The 20,576-nt window shown below is 36.6% G+C and overlaps 1 protein-coding gene across 2 annotated transcripts in view; it reads right to left on the bottom strand.

Annotated features, from left to right (window-relative positions):
- The window catches only part of CARMIL1 (capping protein regulator and myosin 1 linker 1), a 380,656-nt gene that overhangs the window by 36,097 nt on the left and 323,983 nt on the right, over nucleotides 1–20,576 (bottom strand). For both annotated transcript variants that reach the window (XM_036765787.1, XM_036765794.1), the window contains exons 30-31: nucleotides 1,722–1,788; nucleotides 864–1,060 (exon numbers count right to left, since the gene is read on the bottom strand). In XM_036765787.1, coding sequence (XP_036621682.1) covers nucleotides 864–1,060; nucleotides 1,722–1,788 — 264 coding nt within the window. The remainder of the gene's footprint in view (nucleotides 1–863; nucleotides 1,061–1,721; nucleotides 1,789–20,576) is intronic.

Raw genomic sequence — 20,576 nt, 5'->3', positions numbered from 1 at the left:
CATAAAATGCATACTATCACAAAGGAAAACAATGACATTGAAATAGTTGTCAAAATACATATTTTTAAATAAGTTCATGGATCTCAGGTTAAGAACCCCTCCAATGTAGACCAACAAAAGCAGAGACAGACTAAGAGGGTCATGGTTGGATACTAAAAGGGAAAGTGGGATTTTTTGCATATATGTGTTTCTTTTCTGATATTATAAAGTGAAAAATAAATGACTTGTTCTTTAATATTTAGCAAACCTTTTCACTCCTGAACATCAAAGGGCAACTCTAAGCTAGGTGCAGTGGGTGGGGAAGGGACAACATATGGCACATCTCCATTAACTTTACCGTACCATATTGTGTATACTTCATCATTAACTTTACCTTTCATTTCGTAATTGTTTATTATCATGGTACAGTATTTAACACGTCTGCATTTTGGTATATTTTATGACTTGCATAAAGATATTTTGTGTATACCTTCCTTACAGAGTCTAAGAGAAGTGGGTAGGGGCAAATTTACATTATGCAAAAATCGCTTTATCAGAGGTCCATTTATGTAAAAGGAGAACTGTCTGTATGCATAACTTGAGGACAAGTGTATGAAGCTTCATGGTTCTCCAGAGATTCAACTTGTTCTCAGGTGCTCTGTCTTGGCTCTGAGCTGCTCTAAGTTTATATCCCTCAGTTTTAAAAAGGTGTGTGGTTATGCCAATTTGCTGTAGATCTCATCTTTGGCCATTACAGCTCTATCCTACCTAAAGCCTACATTTTAACTCTTTGTGAAATATCTTATTCATATCACATGCCAGAAGTGAGGGGGGGAAAAAAAGGAAGAAGAGATGGTGCCTCACCAGTTACCAGAGGAACTTACTGCTGTTTGGGTAGGTTGCTGCTTTTTATTCCGTTTTGGCCTTAACTTGGTGAAATGCTCCAGCTTCTTCCCTTCCTCGGATGGCAGCTCTGAGATGAATCCGGAAGCCCTCTTCTCCTGTCTGATGGATGGGAAAGGTGGGTCCTCTATGTGAATTGGAACTTCTTCTAGTGCTTTATCAAGATCAAACTCCATTTCTTAAAGGAAGCAACAAAAGAGTGAACATCACATATGGTAATGCCTAAAAGACCAGAAGGACAGCTAGGTGGTGCAGTGGATAGAGTTCCGGACCTGGAGTCTGAGAGACTCATCTTCTTGGGTTCAAATGTGGCCTCAGACACTTACTAGCTATGTAACCCTGGGCAAGTCACTTAACTCTGTTTGTCTCAGTTCCCCATCTGTAAAATGAGCTGGAAAAGGAAATGGCAAACCACTCTAGTATCTTTGCCAAGAAAACCCCAAATGGGCTCAGAAAGAGTCAGAAATGACTGAAACAACGGAACAACAACAAAGACATGAAGTGCTTCTAATTCATGTCCATTACATTCAGCAAGCATTTATGAAGCACCAACTATATTCAAGGCACTGTGGTAGGTCTTATGTTGACATAAGGAGCATCCATTTGTTGATAACAGGGGTGGCAATGACAGTTAAAACCTTTTAATTTAATGTCAAGCAAACCACTTTGCCCCTCTTTTGTTCCTCAGTATTCCTCATCTATAAAACAGGGACATGCAGGAAATGTTGTGAGGAAGAGCATACTTCTGCCTATGAAGTCATTTGAGTAACTCGGATCTAAGGGCTGTATAAATAAAAGTAGGTATTGTTACAGTATGATAAAAATAAGGATTGACTTACCAAAGGCCCTGGAAACAGGTCGGAGCATTCGACTATGGATACTTTTCCTTTTAGATTTAGGAGTCATCTAGAACCAAAGTGGGGAATAAAGCAGTTAGTAAGCACAGAAAAATTACCCCACCACCTTTACAAATATTTACTGGTAAGTTTTAGCCTAACTAGAAAGTTTGTTTCCTCTGGGAATGCTTCGATGGAAAGAATTATTCCATGTTTGAGAAAAGTAACACTTTTTCAAATTTGTCCAATTTTTGCCCCAAACTTTGGATTAGAGTGCACAACTATATTTATGCTAATATTTCACAACCAGAGCTGAAGTCTTTTACTATGTCTTTGCAAATAATATTTACCAGTGAGATGCATCCTTTTCATTCCAAGCTATGCAAAAGACTATCATAATGCATAAAATGCACAAGATTAAAGACAACAGAAACAATTGCTGGGAATTCAAGACAAAGCCATTTACTAACAGTTTATCACAGGAGCAAATGAATAAATTCAGCTTAATCACAGGATCACACATCTTGAACTAAAAAGTGCCTCAGAGATCATGTAACCTAACTCCTTCATAATACAGATGAGAAAACTGCATATGGTGATTAAAATCTTTAAGTAGCTAACCTTTCTCAATTCTGCCTTGATTTTTTTTTTTTGCATTTCTCCTCATTTTTCTTTAGTTATAATATAATCAAATGAAACTCTTCTAGAATTATATAGCCTATATATGCTGTCATGCTCAATATATTGCCATAATTCCTGGTCCTTTTATCACAGACCATAAAAACAAGATGCTTTTTTCTAGAAGCAATTTTTCCTTTAACTGACAAATTTTAGTGCTGGGTTCTTAACACATTGTTAACTCTTAGTCATAAAGAGCTATCTAGTCAGTCCCACCAAAAGAGTAGTGGAAGACAAGCGGATGAATCTCTCCAAGGTGCAAGGCTAAGTTCATCATCACCATCATCATCATTAGCAGAATGCAGAATCATTAAATTTTAAGGTGGAAGGAACCTCTGAGACCATCATTGACACATTTTACAGGTGAAGAAATTGGGCTTAGACTGATTTAATAATTTGCCCAAGATCACACAGCTAAGTGATAAAGATGAGACTAGAAAAGAGATCTTTAGCCTGGTGTTCTTTCCCCTACACTGTACTGTACCCCTAGAGATATACTTGTGAATTTTAGGATTTAAACAAATAAACAAAAACCCCTTGCAAATTAGTCTGAGAAGTAAGAAACGATGATTCAGTGTTGAAGAAATTGAATCAGTTTGTGAACTTCAATCTCATGGTAGAACTTAAGACTCCAAAAATCCAGTAAAAAATAAAACCATCTTAATTGAATGATATTTCATTGAACAAACTGGCCACTGCCAAACACAGGCTTGATGTAAACAACTTTATAGTTTCAAAATCAGAGCTAGTTTTTTTTTTAAAGTGTATCTTGGTACTAATATTTACTTGAAAGAATGGTAGGAGAGGAGAAAGGGATGATCATTTTTAGATCTAAATGGGTCAACTTGTCAAATAATAGCAAACCTGGCTATTCTGGTTGCTATTCTGTTGAAATATGTTGATGCCATAGCAAATTAGAATATTTATTCATAAAGAAAAGGTTTTATGGTTCTGTAAAAGTATCATTACCTTAAGATTAGCCATAAGAGGCAACCATTTTGATTGCAGTTCCCACTTCCCTACAAGTTTGGCTCGGCATAAATATATTCAAGACTTCAGAGGTTAGTAGCCCAACAGCAGTAGCTCTGTAACTCAGGTCTTTCCTTAGCAGTTTGTCTTTGGCAGAAACTAATTCACAAGATTAATGCCTTGAAACGGTCCATATACAGTATTCCTGCTCAGAGCTATAACCAGCCAATGTCAATAGTAGTCTTTCTAGTGGTGTCTTGAATGTATCCTATTTTTTTAAGGCATCTATGGTTATTTCTCCCAATAGAAATCTTTGCAGTTAACTAGAAGAAGGCAGAGTACATAATTACCCATTGACCACCTCTTGAGAGACTCAAGAATGAGTAAGGATGGACACTGAGAAAAATTAGACTCTAACAACAAAATTCAGGATTTAGTCCAAGGGAGGACAGGCTTCTGATGCTGCTCCTGTTTCTGTTTGTTACTGCTGTTGCTGCTGTTGGGGGAGGGTGTGATGGTAGTGGAAAAGGGCAGAATCACTAGGTCAGGTCCTCAGGGCTGGCATATGGGAGAAGGACCTGGTACTACTGTCTTCATTGGTAAAGCCCTGATAAAATGGATAATGAACTTATAAAAAAGCTCGGCAGAAAGATATAATTTAAGAACCATGAAGCTTCATTCACTTGTCATCAAGTTATGCATACAGATAGCTCTCCCTTTACATAAATGGACCTCTGATAAAGCAATTTTTGCATAACGTGAATTTGCCCCTACCCACTTCTCTTAGCCTCTATAAGGAAGGTATACACAAATATCTTTATGCAAGTCATAAATTGTACCAAAACGGAGATGTGTTAAATATTGTACCATGATAATAAACAATTATGAAATGAAAGGTAAAGCTAATGATATGGTACAGTAAAGTTAATGGAGATGTGCCATATGTTGTCCCTTCCCTACCCACTGCACCTGGCCTTTATCACTGGTTGGTTGACTGTGCAACTTTTTTAATGAAGCTATCAAGAGATATTTGGAAAAAGGCTCTCTTCTTTTCCTTGTATATCTGACAACAGCAAGCAACATTATCCTCAACTAGTCTTTGAACTTTAAAAAATCTTGAAGTATTTGGATCCATCTTTTCAATACACAAAAAAAATTAACTCAAATGACGAAACACTTCTGCCAATGGTTTTGTCATGAACCCTTGTTTCCACCTCAGGTTCTGAAGCTTCCCTTTCTTCTTCTGCAATCTTTGAAGCCAGCAGCTCAATTAGAAACTCATTTGACAGTTCTTTTGCATGAGACTTAATCAGCTCTTCCACATCATTTCTCATCCACTTCTAGCTCCAATTCTTCTGCTAATTTTACAATCTTCTTCGAAAGTTTTATCTTAGTCAAATCCACCAGGATTGAACTATGGGCACACTTTCCCCCAAACTCTCTTCATACATGTTTCTGTTAGGTCTTAAATGCCTTAGCAATATTCCACATTGCATGGCAAATATTATAGGACTTCCAGAAATCTCTCAAAGCAAAGTCCTCATCTGCATCTAAAGCTGCAACTGCCTGGGCAAAGGTAGTGTGTGAATGTTTCACCTTGCAATTTACAATCACTCTTAGATCCATAGGTTGTAATAACAAGGTAGCATTGGGGGAAGGTAGACCACTTCTACATTTTCATTAAAATCATTCAGTTGGGGAGGGTGACCTGGGGCATTATCCAAAGTAAGTAGAATCTCGAAAGGAATGCCATTATCATTACAAAACTTCTACTGGACTTCTGGAATGAAGCAGTGCATAAACCCTTGTTCAAAGATAATAAGGATTATCCATGCCTTAGGGTTAGCAAAAATAATGCACAGGTAGAAGGGCCTTATGGATTCCTTTCAATGCTCAGAGATTTTCTGAGTGGTGCACAAGAACAGGTTTTAAATTGCAAGTTTCAGAGGCATTCCCTCAAGCAGAAGTATTTTTCAAAGCTTTACGACCTGGCACAGTTTTTCCTCCACCAAGGACTAGGTTTGAGATGGTATTCTTTGATAAAATAGGCCAGTTTCGTCTACATTAAAGATTTGGTCTGGCAAGTAGTGACCTTCATCTTTTTTTTTTTTTTGGCAGGAACTCTGGGAACTTCTTTGCTGCTTTAATATCTGCACTCCAGACACGTGCGCATTACACATTATGAAATACTTCAGGATTTTAAAATCGTGCAAATCAACAATTGCTTGCTGTAAATACCTGTATTCCTTCAGGGTATTTCACCTTTAAAACTGCTTTGCATAAGGAATTTTTGTAATTTTTCTTGGATTGCAGATTTTGTAAAGTCAAATTTGCATAATACAAATTTACATAAAGCAGAACTGTCTATATATACTGTATATGCCAAATATAGAAACTGCCCCATTTGCAAACAGATCTGTTCATCTCTTAAATAGTCCTGCCCAATTCCATAACAAATCTTTAAGATTATTCAATGCTATTAGGATAATGATTCTGTTCTGATCTTACAAACTAAAAAGAAAAAAAAAATCCCTGCTCAAGTAGTACGAATTTTGTCCATCTTTATCTTCCTAATTTCTCAAAGTTAAATTCTTGAAGACTGAATAAGACAAGTCTCATCATTTTGCTTTGTTGTGTTTATTACAGGTACTGGTAACAACATTACATCTGTGTCCTTCACAAGCATCTTCCAAAATACTGTGACATTTCACTGGATTTTAAAGAACTCTTAATAATTTTTTTTTGCTCAATTTGTCACAGAGACAACTGCCCATTTGCAAATGGATAGATTAACACTTATGCAGAAAGAGTAACATTTTCATGGAAGAATGGGACTTTTCAATTGGTCCCAAACTCACTACATCTTAAAAAGCTTGTATTGCTTATAGTTCACTACGGAGTGTTGCACCTAACATTGGTAAATAATAAAAAAAAAAATCTCGTTTTTCACATATTTTTCCTACCTGGGATTTTTTTTTTTATCCTGCCTGAGAGAATTAGAAAAGATACTAATTTCTAAAGTGGTCACACTACAATCAACCATTCAAACTTGGTAGCCATAAAAATCCTAGAACTGAAGTATAGATAGGAAATGTGGGTACTGACAAAGATAGCTTTTCAGGATCAGATCTACGATGCTATTCTTGAGCTGCCATTTAATTTTGACCTCTTTACTTTTGCAGGTGAGTTATACCTGGGATGAAATTTTGACTTCATAATCTTCTCTAGCTAGCATCATTTATCCACTTCCCTATCTATACCAACCTAAGGGATGAAGTCTACTGCATCTGGTTGTCCTTTGAATCTGTTCACCCTCATTGGTTCTTGGTCCATAAAGCTTCACTTCTGGAACCACTGAGTAGGCTACAAATTGATTCCATGTACATGAAAGGGATCAGTCATCTAAACCCCACAGATATAGCATTCGTATGGACTTCTCATAGAAAAATATATACATACTGACACTACTCAGTGCCAATTAAAATTCTGGACCTCAAGAACCTTTGCTTTAAAGGCAATGGATCTCAAACAAGCAACAGTTATTCTAGAAACTCTTACGAAGCATTGAGGAATATGTGTCAAATAATTTTTTTAAACACACCTTTAGTAGGGCAAAATGGAAAGACTTCTCTCCCCACCTATCATAGCAACATGCAACTGAGTATCTTCTATCACCATGAAAGAATCAACTAGGGATGTTCCCTATTCAAAGATAAGTTTGGCCCAAATTCTGGAGACCCTTAACTGTAAATTGCTGAGTATTGTTGTTTGTTTCATCTAATTTTTGTGATGGAATTTAAATCATTTAACCTACAGCTTAATATACATTAATGCATTTTTTTTTGCTAGGCAATCTGGGTTAAGTGACTTGCCCAGGCTCACACAGCTGGTGTCAAGTGTCCGGACTCCAGGGCCAGTGGCTCTATCCACTGCGCCACCTAGCTGCCCCATTAATGCCTACTTTAAACATGACTTACAATAACTAATGCAGAACCCAACATACAAACCCAGAGCATATATCTGTTTATCAAGTTTTCAGCTTCTACTTTCTAGACATGAACTAGTTAGAAAGGCTGAAAATATTTGGAACAGTTTAAAACACTGCCCACTTCAAATTTTTATCCCCCCAAACTCTACATAAACTTTACCAAGTTTGCACAATGCAGGAAAAAAAAAAAAACCAAACCCAAAACATCTCACCTCAAACCTAAATAAATAAATAAACAAATAAATAAATTTTTCTTAGAGATTTCTTAAGAATCATTATCAGGTAGAAAAAAGGTGTATAAAAAGTATTTGTAATGGAGGAAATTAATCGTAGTGCCAACTTTCCACAAATTTGGGTTTGCTATGATAGGACAAAAAAATCTAAAGAAAAACTGGCAAATTTAAACAAACGTGTCATTTTGTGACATAGAAACCTGAATGCTTTTTTTTTTCTTTTTAAACCTGAGTGACATTTTGTTTGTACCTTTTTCACCAACATTTTCTGCTTGCTTTCAGGCATATGGCTGGGGATATTTTAAATTCATGAGCTGTTATGCTGGTTGAACCTTCTTGTAAAATCCAATCTTGTCTCTAAATTGCTGCCTATTTCATTCAGTAACTGCGGATGGATGACAATCCAGTCTCCGGGGAGACTAGCAAGGGAGCACAGAAGCAAATGGAGCACGGGAATGTAAACAAGTAGGGCCAGAAACTGCAAGGCTACCAAAAAAATACTTACACTTGTACAGCAGAGAGTCTCCATGCAGCAAAAAGAAAGAAAAAAAAAAGAATATGAATGGAAGGGAGAAAAAGCAACAGCAGTCTTCAGAAAAGAGGAGAGAGACGCACCATTCAGAAACACAAAGCAGACAGGAAAGCCAAAAATACATAAAAAATCTTAACAGAAAAGGAGGGTTGCAAGAATGAAGTAAAAATTTCACTGGCGCAAGGCAGGCTAGCTACTTTTTTGTTTGTTTGTATTTTTATAATCAGAAACACAGTATCTTGAAAAATAACAGACATTTAAATATAGGGAATGTCTTTCCCTATATGAAGAATTTCAAGGCGCAATTCACCAGTCCTCTCTCACTCCTTTCCCCCCTTGCCCCACACACGTTATTAACTGTTTTCGGTGGATGGGGAAATCAAGGACTCTAGAGATTCAAACCATCAAAGATGTAGGAAAGCTGTTTCATAGACCATCAGAATATCTGCATTCATGCCCTACCCTCTGGCAATGACTCAGCCGTTGACCTTGTGCGATAGAATCAACTCTGGGGAAAATTGTGAAGTAGTTGGCATGTCTTCTAGGGATTCTCAAGTCTCTACTTTCTGAGGTCTTTATTCCATTTTATGTGCCTCTCTCTGCAACATTTAAGATTTAAGCCCTAGTATGCTTAGGTTCTCTTCCTCCTCTTAAAACCTCAACACAGAAAAGGATCTGATTTTTAGCACTTAGCACAGTGCTTTACACACACTGGACATTCAATAAATATTATGGTGATAAGTTGAAATAAAAGATCTCTTGATGCACTGAAACAAGCAGGCAGGGATTAACTACCACAGATGTTAGCCTTTTTTTTTTTTAAACTCTGTATTTTAGGTTTTTCTCTCCCCTCAATGGAAGACTGATTCAGTATAATGAAAAATACTTCAGACATAATTATGTACCTAATAGATCATCATAAGGCAAGGCAGGGAACCTTTCTACTGGTTCCAGCCCTGGTGTGACAGTAAAGAAGATTCCTCTTAACAAGATGGTGTATCCATGGCAACACTCAAACAAACTTTTACCTTTTCAAAAGATCAAAAGCCATTAGTTCATTTTTTTTCTTTTCACTCTTTTTTTCCTTCCAGCTTTAGAACCCATATGGGCAATGGCACCTTCAAAGTTACTCATTTCAGGACTTTTAGAGGAAGCTAAACATTTCAAAGAGCAAAGGACTTCTAGTGGTCAAGAGGAAGTCATCCTCATCTATTCCATCTCACTGTTTCCTAGGGAGAGCTACACAGGAATCACAGACACTACATGGAGATGGCATAGAGGAAGAAGAGAGAAAGAAAAAATAAAAAAGGATTATTTTGGAACAATAGATTAGATGAATTAGTAGCCATTTAGTGTTGACTAGTTACTTAGCTTCATCCATAGAGAAGACACACTAATTTAAACTTATCCTTATTCTCTACTGAGCAGAGCCTTAGGCCCTGGGTTCTGAAAAGTGAGCTTTCTCCTTATCTAGTCTAGAATTAGATATCTACTTCATTTTCTTCCCACTTGCACACCAAGGCTACCAATCCTAGTACCTTCCCACTATAGATTAGCTGGAATGCCTTTGTATATACCTTATTTATACATAGTTGTTTGCTTGTTATCTCCCCCCAATAGACTCCCCCATTAAGTTCCTGGAGTGAGCAGTCTTCTTTGAATCACGTAGAATGTAGTAGGTGCTTAAAAATGCTTGTTTGCTGACTGACTCCCACCTTCCCATCTTTCTAGCTTCCCTTTATATGCTGTCTTCTTCCATTAGAACATAAGCTCCTTGAAGGTGGGGATTGTCTTGCTTGCTTATATTTTTCTAGCACTTAGCACAGTTATCTAGTATTTTATAAATGCTTAATAAATGCTTTATCATTCATTTGTTCATTCATTAGTATTTTACACATGAATGACCAACTACTGATGGATAATAATAGAAGCCTTGTGAAAAAGACTGATACAATCTGAATAGCTGTTTTATTTTATTTTTGGTCTAGACTGGACATTGCATCAGGATAGGGAACTTGAGGTGCAGATATTTTCTCCATCGCTGTAGATCTATAACTTACATGTAACTATCTTAGAGAACTGCTTGGAACACTAAGACATTAAGTGATCATACTCAGTAGGTAGGACTTGTACCCAAGTGTTCTTGGCTCCAAGGGTTGCTTTCTGTCCACTACAACACACCATTTACTATATTTTGGGAATATAGACTGTCAAAACACCCAACAGAGACAGAATTAATGATGTAATTTAGAGATGTTCTCAAATACCTGCATATTAGTTGTAGGATAGATACTGGAACTAGTTACTTTGCATTACTCTTCTTTAAAAATTTTATTTATTTTATTCTGAACTTAAGAAACAAAACAAATAAATAAAACATAACATTGTAAAATAGAAAAAAAAACATGAAACTGCCAATCTATTATGTACAACTTTGCATTACTCTCAAAGAGTCTCAAGAGACAGACTGTCTAGAGACAGCTCCTTAGACTACTCTAAAAGCTTCATCTCATTCTCTTCCTTATTAAACTCTTTAAAGTTCCTCTACCAAAAAACAGAAGCTATGATGGACCTAAACCTAAAACTTCCCCTGAACTTATCAGACATATATTGATTTCTGGAGACAGAGAAATTAACCAAATTTACAAATGGAGAACATTTCCATACCAAGCTGAATAACCATCTTGCCCAAGGCCAGATGAAAGGAAAAAAAAACCATTAAGAGGAATAAGCTTATGTGTCACTCGAGCTGGAAATGGGGTGGTTTTACTCATTGGCAGTTTTTTTGAGAAATCTACCAAAAAGGAATGGAATAGTCTGAAAAGGAGTAAAATAAGCCCTAATGGCTATCCCTCCTATCCTCTAATAACATCCCATTTTCTGTCCTGTTCAATTTAAGCCCTGTCCTGGTCATACAGGGAATAAAACTATCTGATCCACAGAGGGTTTAAGTAGGTGGAATCACACATGGCTTCCAACTGAGTATCTTAAAAACATTTTTAATGAAATTTAATGAATTTGGAAGGGTGGGGAGGTCATGGGTTTAAACTGGAGAGCGTTCTCTTTGCTGGACAAGTTAAAGGTATGGGAGAATGCCCTTTCTCTCAAATCTGCCTTGGAATCCCCACTTTCCTTCAGAAGTCAGTTCAAATCTTCCTCAATGAGGCCTCTCCTTAATGCCCCTACCACCCAATTACCAGTACTTTTCCTACCAAATTACCTCTTATTTATTTTGTAAATACTTTTATATGCCTATTTTTGTCTCCCGCAATTGAATATAATCCCCCTGAAAGAGGGAACTGGTTTTTTGCCCCAGTATCCTCCAATGCCTAGCACAGTACTTGACACGTAGTAGTCACCTAAATGCTTGTTGACTGATTCCTCTCTTTTACCATTAAAGACTGTACTATGCAATTATTTCTAAATGGACTTTGCCAACTTGTACGATAAAATATGAAAAAAGTACTAAATATTTTCTACTGAAACTATCTCAAGTGCTAGCACTGAGAAAAACCTCAGTTAACAACAGCAGTAGTGGTAGTACTTTGCATTTATATAGTATTTTAAATTTTGCAAAAGGTTTTCTATACCTTGCCTCATTTCATCTTTATAACAGCCCTGTGAGTTAAGTGCCCTTATGGTCACCATTTTATAGATCACAGCCAGTTAAGTATCTGTGGCAAGATTTAAATAGAACTCTTCCTGACTCCACGCCCAACAGAGTATCCACTGCACCACTTGGCCGTCTCTAATAATGGTCCCTCTCTCTTCTGACCTCTAATCACGTAAGATAAGATGTCCTTCGCAAACCTAACATTACACCTAGTTATTTATAATGTACTGGTAAAATAATTTTTACCTAAATGTATTACTATAACATGTAAGGTTAAATGGCATTAAAATGCTAGAATGAAAACTTTCTGTGCTGACAAAAATACCATATATAATGAAGGTATCATGAAACTGATATTACGCTTTTTTGAAAATCAAAATGTTTATTTCCTCTTTACACACACATACACACCCCTTCTGCCTAGTATTTAAAAGGCTTCATAACTGGACTCTCAACTACTTTTCCAGACTTATTTCATGCTTCTCCTCTCCACACTTAATAGTCCTAGAACAACTGGCTTTATTGCTGTTCCTTACACAGAACACTCCATACCCTCCCTTGGTGCTTTGGCACTGGTTGTCCCCAGCTCCTCACCTCCACATCTTAGAATCACTCGGCTCAAGTGCCACTTCTACATTAGCTGCTTGTGATTCCCCCATGAAATTACCTTGTGTTTACTTTGTGAACTGTATACATGTATATACAAGTTACTTCTTCTAATAGAATGTAAACTCCTTGAGGGTATGAATAATTTCATTTTTGTCTCTGCTCCCTGCCACATCAAGCATAAACATAGGAGGCATTTAATAAATGCTTGTTGATTTGACTGATGAATAGAGAAAGGGGGAAAATGATCATAGCTGACATTTAGACTTTATAAAACACTTTGATTGATCCTCAAAACAGTGCAGAGAATTAAAGTATTATTAACATTTTATAGAGGAGGAAATCAAAGCTCAGTGGTAACCTTTGATATGTCCATAGTCACATAGCTAGAAAGTTATTTGAGATTGAATTTATTTATTTATTTTTTGGAGGAGGGGAAGGCAGGGCAATTAGGGTTAAGTGACTTGCCCAAGATCACACAGCTAGTAAGTGTGTCAAATGTTTGAAGCTGCATTTGAACTCAGGTGCTCCTGACTCCAGGGCTGGTACTCTACTCACTGCACCACCTAGCTGCCCCTTGAGATTGAATTTAAATGCAGCTCTCCTGCTACCAAGTCCAATACTTTTATATCATTATGTTCTCTCTCTCTCTCCTGCTACCAAGTCCAATACTTTTATATGTTCTCTCTCTCTCTCTCTCTCTCTCTCTCTCTCTCTCATTGCTAGTATGAACATTTTGATTAGAAAAAAAAGGACAAACTTTTCACATACTTTTTACCCACTCAATATTATGATGTTGATGAAAGTTCTTTGCTAGAAATTTGCAAGACAAAGAGAAGAGTTGGGCCCCTGGATATTTTTATGTTCAAATCAGTGAAGAATTTGGTTTCCTGACCAGGAATTTAAGCAACATACTCCATCCAATTCAAGAATCCTAGCCCATCTCAAAAACAAAAACAAAAAAGTAGATTCTTGAACTTTCAAATGAGAGTTCTGTCAGGATGGCCACATACTGCACAGAGAGGAAACATCTTGGGGTCAAAACAAGTATTAGAAGATCCTTTTATTGGGGCTCATGGGAGGTTGTGTGATGAAGTGAATAATCAAAATTCCAACATAATGACAAGGAGTCAGAGCTTGGCTTTATGCAGCACCTTAAGATTTACAAAGCATCTCACAGACATCATCTCATCTGATCCTCACGACAACCCTGTAAATCTTATTATTAACCCCATTTTGTAGAAAAGGAAACTAAAGCAGACAGAGATTAAGTGACTTGCCCAGGTTCCCAAATCTAGGACAGACATGAACTCAGATCTTCCTGAGTTCAGATAAAGAGCTCTATACACTGTGCTGACTAGCTTGCCTCTTATGCTCACATAACATGAGTTGGCTTGCTATAAGATTAGAACAAAATTAATGACAAGTAACTTCAGAGAAATATGAAGTTGCCTGCAGTTCTCCTTAGGCCAAGGAAGTACTTTCTGCTCTAGTTTCTAAGCTTGCTAATGTCAATGTGATTTTTCCCCCCAGTGGCACAGATAGCTAAAACCTAAAAGCCTCTTACATTTTCATTTTTGCTTTGCAAAAGATAGGCCTTGTGATGGGGTCTCAGCTCATTCAGATCTGAGAAAGAGAGAATCCATAGTATCAAATTCTATTATATACAGCAACTTCCTCAGTAGCTGTGGATGCTGAGTCAAAATATGAATTTGTGAAGAACACTTTAATATTCTGAGATTTTGTATCAGAACTGAAGCACAGGATTCAGAATCATTTATGTTTCAGGAAAATTAACATTTACAAAAGAAGATCAATATGTTATGGGGCAAAAAGGGACCTTAGGAATCATTCAGTATAACCGTCTTGTTTTATTTAGGTGACAAATACAGCTTTGTATTTAGTTCTTTTGTCCCTTCTGCAAATTATTTTAGTACTTTTAATAAAATGTCTTGCCTTTATTTCAAGATACAACATTCCATTTTGAAAGCAGAGATTCTTCAGTATGAAAAACAGTATACATTTGTGAAAAGAACGTGGGGACTGAGAGTCAGGATACCTAGGTTGGAATACTAACTATAATGATCACTATTACCATTTCAACCTCTTTCATATCTATAAAATGGGGACAATCATATTCACACTACCCATCCCACAGGATTGCTGTAGGAAAGGGGCTTTGCGAACATTAAAATGCTATGTAAACGTGAGTTGGTAATAGCAGCAGCACTCACAATAGAAGGAAACCCTTCAAATTTTAAAATCTAAAAAGACGTGGTACCAGACAACCTCAGGTGGCTTTAGAATGAACAAAATTTAGAAAGGATCATATACTTAGAGGTGGAAGGTACCTTAGAGATCATATAGTAAAACCTCTTCATTCTGCAGATGAGGAAACTAAAGTCCAGAGAGGCCTGAGGTCATCCTGTTAGTTATAGAGTTTGAATCCGAATCCTCTGATTCCACTGAAGCATGCTGTTTATTTAGATTTAGAATCACAGCCCTTAAAGATATTCCAAGAGACTGCTCTAAGACTGTCGGGTTCAAGTTCAGCTCAGTCTCAATCAATCAATAAATGAACAAGTATTTATGAGATCCTTACTAGGTCACCCTTAACTAATTGTGACGTTAAGTGAGGTCCGTGTTCAAATTAGCAGATGATTCCTGGATGATGTGAAGAGGGTTCCATTTATTAGACAAAGGATAAGATCTGTCCACTGACATAAAAAGCTCCTAGGAGAGTATTGCCACAGTAGCTACCACTCCAAATACTCGGGATGAAATTGTTTAAAAAGATCCTTCTTTTTGGTGATTCCCCCCGCAGAAAGTCTGCATCCTGATTGCTTAATTCATCACCTATTTCTTCATCCTGACAGCTTGGTTCATTCAGGGCTTTTATCATTATACTTCCCAACATCTGAACTTAACATAAAGGGATTTTCTATACAAGAAACACCTCTGGTTTAGGTTCTGGAAAATTTGGGATGATCAACTAATCAAAGCATGATGCATTATTTTCCCTTTCAGGTGGGCATTCTTGGGTTTGCCAGTCATTCTGCAGGAAAGGGGTTTTACAAACATTGAAGTATTATATGAATGTGACTTGGAAGCAGCAACATTAGCAATAGAAGGAAACCCTCCAAATTTTAAAATCTAGAAAGATGTGAACTAGAACCTTAGGTACTGGCTTTAGAGTAATCTCATCAAAGATTCAAATGCCTACCATGTGCAAGGACACAGTGTTGTGATCTTGGAAAATCTGAAGTTGTACAAAGTCCCTGAACACAAAGATTTCACACAAAACTGGAGATATAAGACACATACACAAATAAATAGAATACAGGGTAGCATTTGATAGCTGACCGAAGAGAAATCAAGATCATTTCAGAGGATGCGAAAACTACTTTCACCCCTCTAAGTTTGAGGGGAAGTTTGGGAATCAGGCAAGACTTGGAAAAGATGATTTTTGACCTGGGCTTTGAAGGATGCATAGGACTGACAGATCTGGATGGGAGCAGGAAGAGGGCACGGAATAAGTAAATGGAAAGGAAGATTTGTTTGGGAAACAATGAATTAGATTAGAATGTTGGTTAGGTTTCTGGGGGTTGGTGAAAGGAGCAAGGGGTAGTGGAAACATGGAAAAATAGATTGAGTTATATTGTGAATACCAAGGAGTCTGGATTGGGTGGGCAACGGGGACCTAGTAAGAAATTTTAATCAAGGGAATAATAGAGAATAATGCTTTAGATTAAATCTGGTGGCAGTGAGTGTGTACATGGGACTGGAGCAAAAGAAAACAATTAAAGAAGACACTACAGGTGATAAGTAATTAAAGGGCTGGACTAGTATGAATGCAAAGGCAATGGAAAGAAAGACAAATGTGAGAAAACTTGAGAGAAGAAATCACTAGTCCTTGATAACTGACTGGAAAGCAGTTTGAAAAAGGACAAGGTGGTGAGTAACTGAGAATCTTGGTACCATAGATCAAGCAGGAAGATCAGAAATGAGCACGAAAGAAGAACTCAGTGTTGGAAATGCTGAGGTGCTGGAGGGACATCCAAGTGGGGCTGTCCCAGTAACAGCTGTGAATGCTGAATTTGGATCTGTCATTAGAGGGGTACAAAGGAATAGGGAGAGGTCATTTCATCTGTCTTGTGGAGGGAGTAGGATAGATAATAATAGTAATGATAGCTAGCATTTATATGGTGCCTACTATGTGCTAGGCACTATGCTAAGTACTTTGTAAATATGGCTCATTTGATTTTCACAACACCTCTGGGAGGTAGGTGCTATTATTATCCCCATTTTACAGTTCAGGAAACTGAGGCAGACAGAGGTTAAGGGTCTTGCCTCATACCTCTTGTGTCTGAGGTGGGATTTGAACTAAGGTCCTCCTGACTTCAGGCCCAGTGCTCTATACCCTATGCCACCAAGCTGTCTAAGACTAAAAAGCAACTAACACTCACATAATGTTTTTCAGTTAGCAAAATAATTTCTTCATAGCATCATGAAGACATCTTAAATTCGACATGTCCAAAACTGAACTCATTATCTTTTCCCCTAAACTGTCTTCCCTTCTAAACTTTCCTAATATAGCTGAGGACACCACTAGTCTCCCAGTCCTTCAAGCTGAAACTCTAGGTGTCATCCTTGATTCCTTATTATCTCTCACAGAGCCATATCCAATCTGTGGCCAAGGCTTGTTGATTATACCTTTGCAAAGTCTCTCAACTATGCATGGCCCCTTCTCTTCTCTGATACTGCAGCCACCTTAGTACAGGTCCTCATCCTCTCGTACATGTGGCCTACAGCAACAGCCTGCTGTGGCTCAGACTGCCATACATTTCCCCCATTCTACATTCAAAGGGATTCTCCTAAAGTGATGGTCTGACCCCACTCAATAAACTCCAGTGGCTCCCTATCACTTCCAGGATCAAATATACAAAACCTTCTTCTTAGCCATAAAAGTCCTTCATAAACCAGCCCTTCCTCCACCTTTCCAGTCTTCTAACATCTCACACCTCTCCCTACCACATACTTACAATCCAGTGTCAGCGGCCTCTGAGCTGTTCCAGGATCAAATCACCCCATCCCTCAGCTTGAGGCATTTTCTCTGGCTGTCCCCCATTCCTAGAAAGCTCTCCTCATTTCCACCCCCAGCCTCCTTCAAGTTTCAAATACAGTCCTACCTTCTGTAGGAACTTTTCCCAATTCCTCTTAATTATCTCCCATTCATCCTGTCTTTGTGTATATATGTGTATGTGTGTGTGGATATATATACATTCAGATATATAATATACATACATGGCTACATACATAGATATAAAGAATATACACATATATGGATATATACCTATATCCATATATGGATCTGTATACCAATATAATACACACACATGGCTACATACACATGGATATATAACATATACATATATGAGCATATACATACAGATACTATATATATAATATACACATGGGGATATATACATGTAGATATATAATACACACATGGACCTATACATATAGATACACAATGTACACATATATGGATATATACATATAGATATATAATATACACACATGGATATATATATATATACACACACACATATAATATACACATATGGATATATACACATACAGATATATATGGATATATGTGGATATACACAAGTATACAATATACACAAGTATATCTGTAGATGTGTATATATTATGTATACATGTGTATATATTATAGATACCTACACAACACATATATTGTACCCAAAACATACACACATACATATGTACACATATGTGTATGTATATATAGCTGTATGATTGTAAACAAGTCACATAGCCTCAGTTTCCTCAACTGTAAAAATGAGCATCTCCTCACAGGATTGTTGTGAAGATAAAATGAGATAATGTTTCTAAAGCGCTTACACAGTGTCTGGCACATAGCAGGAACTACAAATGCCTTTTCCCTTCCCCTTCTATCCTTTATGCAGCGTGTTTGTACATAGTTGCTTGCTTATTGTCTCCCCAATTACACTGTGAGCTCCTTGAGGGCAGGGACTGTCTTTTTGCTTTTATTTTATCCCCAACACTTAGCCCAATGACCGTCACATAGCAGGCACTTAAATGTTTACTGACTTACTGAGAGAAAATGCAATATACTATTGTAAATACAATCATCCTCGTTTTATCGATTAAGCAGTGTCTTCATTACAAGATACAACCCAGGAAATCATAAGGATTGCAGGCTTTGCATCTGCTTCTTTAAGTACGTTTTTAGAAATTTTTATGAGACCTGTATGTATAATGGGGGTTCCTGGCCATTTTTGTATTATAGACCCCTTTGGCAGTCTAGTAAAACTTACAGATTCCTTCTAAGAATTATGCTTTTAAATGCATAAAATAAAATACACAGAATTACAATTTTGTTGTTGAATGGTTTCAGTTCTATTTGACTCTTCGTGACCCCATTTGGGGTTTTCTTGGCAAAGATACTGGAGTGGTTTGCATTTCCTTCTCCAGCTCATTTTACAGATAAAGAACTGAAGCAAATAGGGTCAAAGTGACTTGCCACTCAGCTTAATAAATGCATGAGGCTGGACTTGAACTCAGGAAGATAAGTCTTCCTGATTCCAAACTCAGTGCTCTATCTACTGTACCACCTAGCTACAAAGAATTACAAAGGAGACCAATTATACTGAAATCATAGCTGACCAAATATAATTTTTTTTTAAACCAAGGTCACATACCCCAGGCTAAGAACCCTTACACTATACCAATTCTGTTCAAATTTAGAAGCTATACTGTAGTTTTAAGATTGAGGACCTCTCTGAATCTTGCTTTAGATTTCCTTTTAATAAAATCAATTTGGTAGACTCAAAGTATTTCTAAAGTGACTCTAATAAGCTGAAATCAGTGTGGTACAAAAATAAGTCAAGTCTAGCCAACAAGCATTTATTAAGTGCTTATGATATATCAGGCTTTGTGCACAAAGAAAGGCAAAAACATTCCATGCTCTCAAGGAACTCATGACCTAATGGGGGGAGACAGTATGCATACAATTATCTATCTTTCTCTCTGTCCGTGGTCTATCTATCTGATAAATTTACATAGATAGAGGGCATGCACTATATTCTATTGTAAAGACAGCTATGAATAGGGTATCATAAATGAGTTGCATATTTATTTTTAAAATCTTGTATGTGGCAACACTTTATTGGGTGCATTGTGTTGAAAAAAATAAAAAGACACTTCTTTGAAAAATATCCTAAATGGTTTAGACTTTTTACTGATAGACTGACTTTTCTCTCTGAGTCAATTAGAAATAGATATTTTTAATAAAAAATTCTATATGCTAAATATCCTTGGATGACTCTATGAAAACAAAGCAAAAATTGTGATTTTTTTTTTACATTAGAGATAGAAATAATCTATACAAATTAGTTCAAATAATTTTTTTTATTTTGAGGAAGCAGTAACAAGCACATGGATTATTTGTATGTTCTAATATTACTTGGTTAAAAACCAGTGTGAAATTTATTATAATTGGAAGGAAAGGGGGAAAATTAGTAAATAGTTATTTTGAATTAGTATTGCTTTACCTATTTGTCACGGAATATTTTCAAAACTCAAGCCTGATGACTATTATAAAGAAAATAAACTATCAATTGTATCATCACTAGTGAAACACAGATGAAACACATGCAAATCAGGGTTACAACACCACAGTCATTTTATGTTAAAATAAAATCAATATGTCCATGGATGAGTTATGAAACATTCATGTGTGAAAAATCATTGGTGAGAGTTTGCTTTGGAACAATGCTTTTGTGATCCTTAAGATTCTATGGACCAGGGAGAGTCAAGATTTGACCAATGCGGTTTAAAATATTGATTTTTTTTTCTTTAGAACTAGAATCATAGCATGTTCTATGTAAAATGATGATCTTATAATTAGGGAATGATTGAACAAAATGTGGCATATGAGTATAAAATTATATTACTTTAAAATAATAATACAGAACGAAAAGGATAAACGTGAAAATTTTATAGAAACTTGGGAAAATATATGAACTGATATAGAGCTAAGTACAAATTAGAGAAAAATTAATATACAATGATCATAGTAAATAGGAAAAAAGTACTAAGAAATTCAGATTTATTGATCATTGACCAATCTTAACTCAAAAGGATTGATAAAGTATTTTTCTTTCCTCTCATTAGCATGGCAATGCTCTAT

The sequence above is a fragment of the Trichosurus vulpecula genome, chromosome 1, assembly GCF_011100635.1.
Source record: "Trichosurus vulpecula isolate mTriVul1 chromosome 1, mTriVul1.pri, whole genome shotgun sequence".
NCBI classification, from domain to species: Eukaryota; Metazoa; Chordata; class Mammalia; order Diprotodontia; family Phalangeridae; genus Trichosurus; species Trichosurus vulpecula.
Note: the sequence above shows the minus strand (reverse complement) of the source record. Positions and strands in the feature narration are given on the sequence as shown.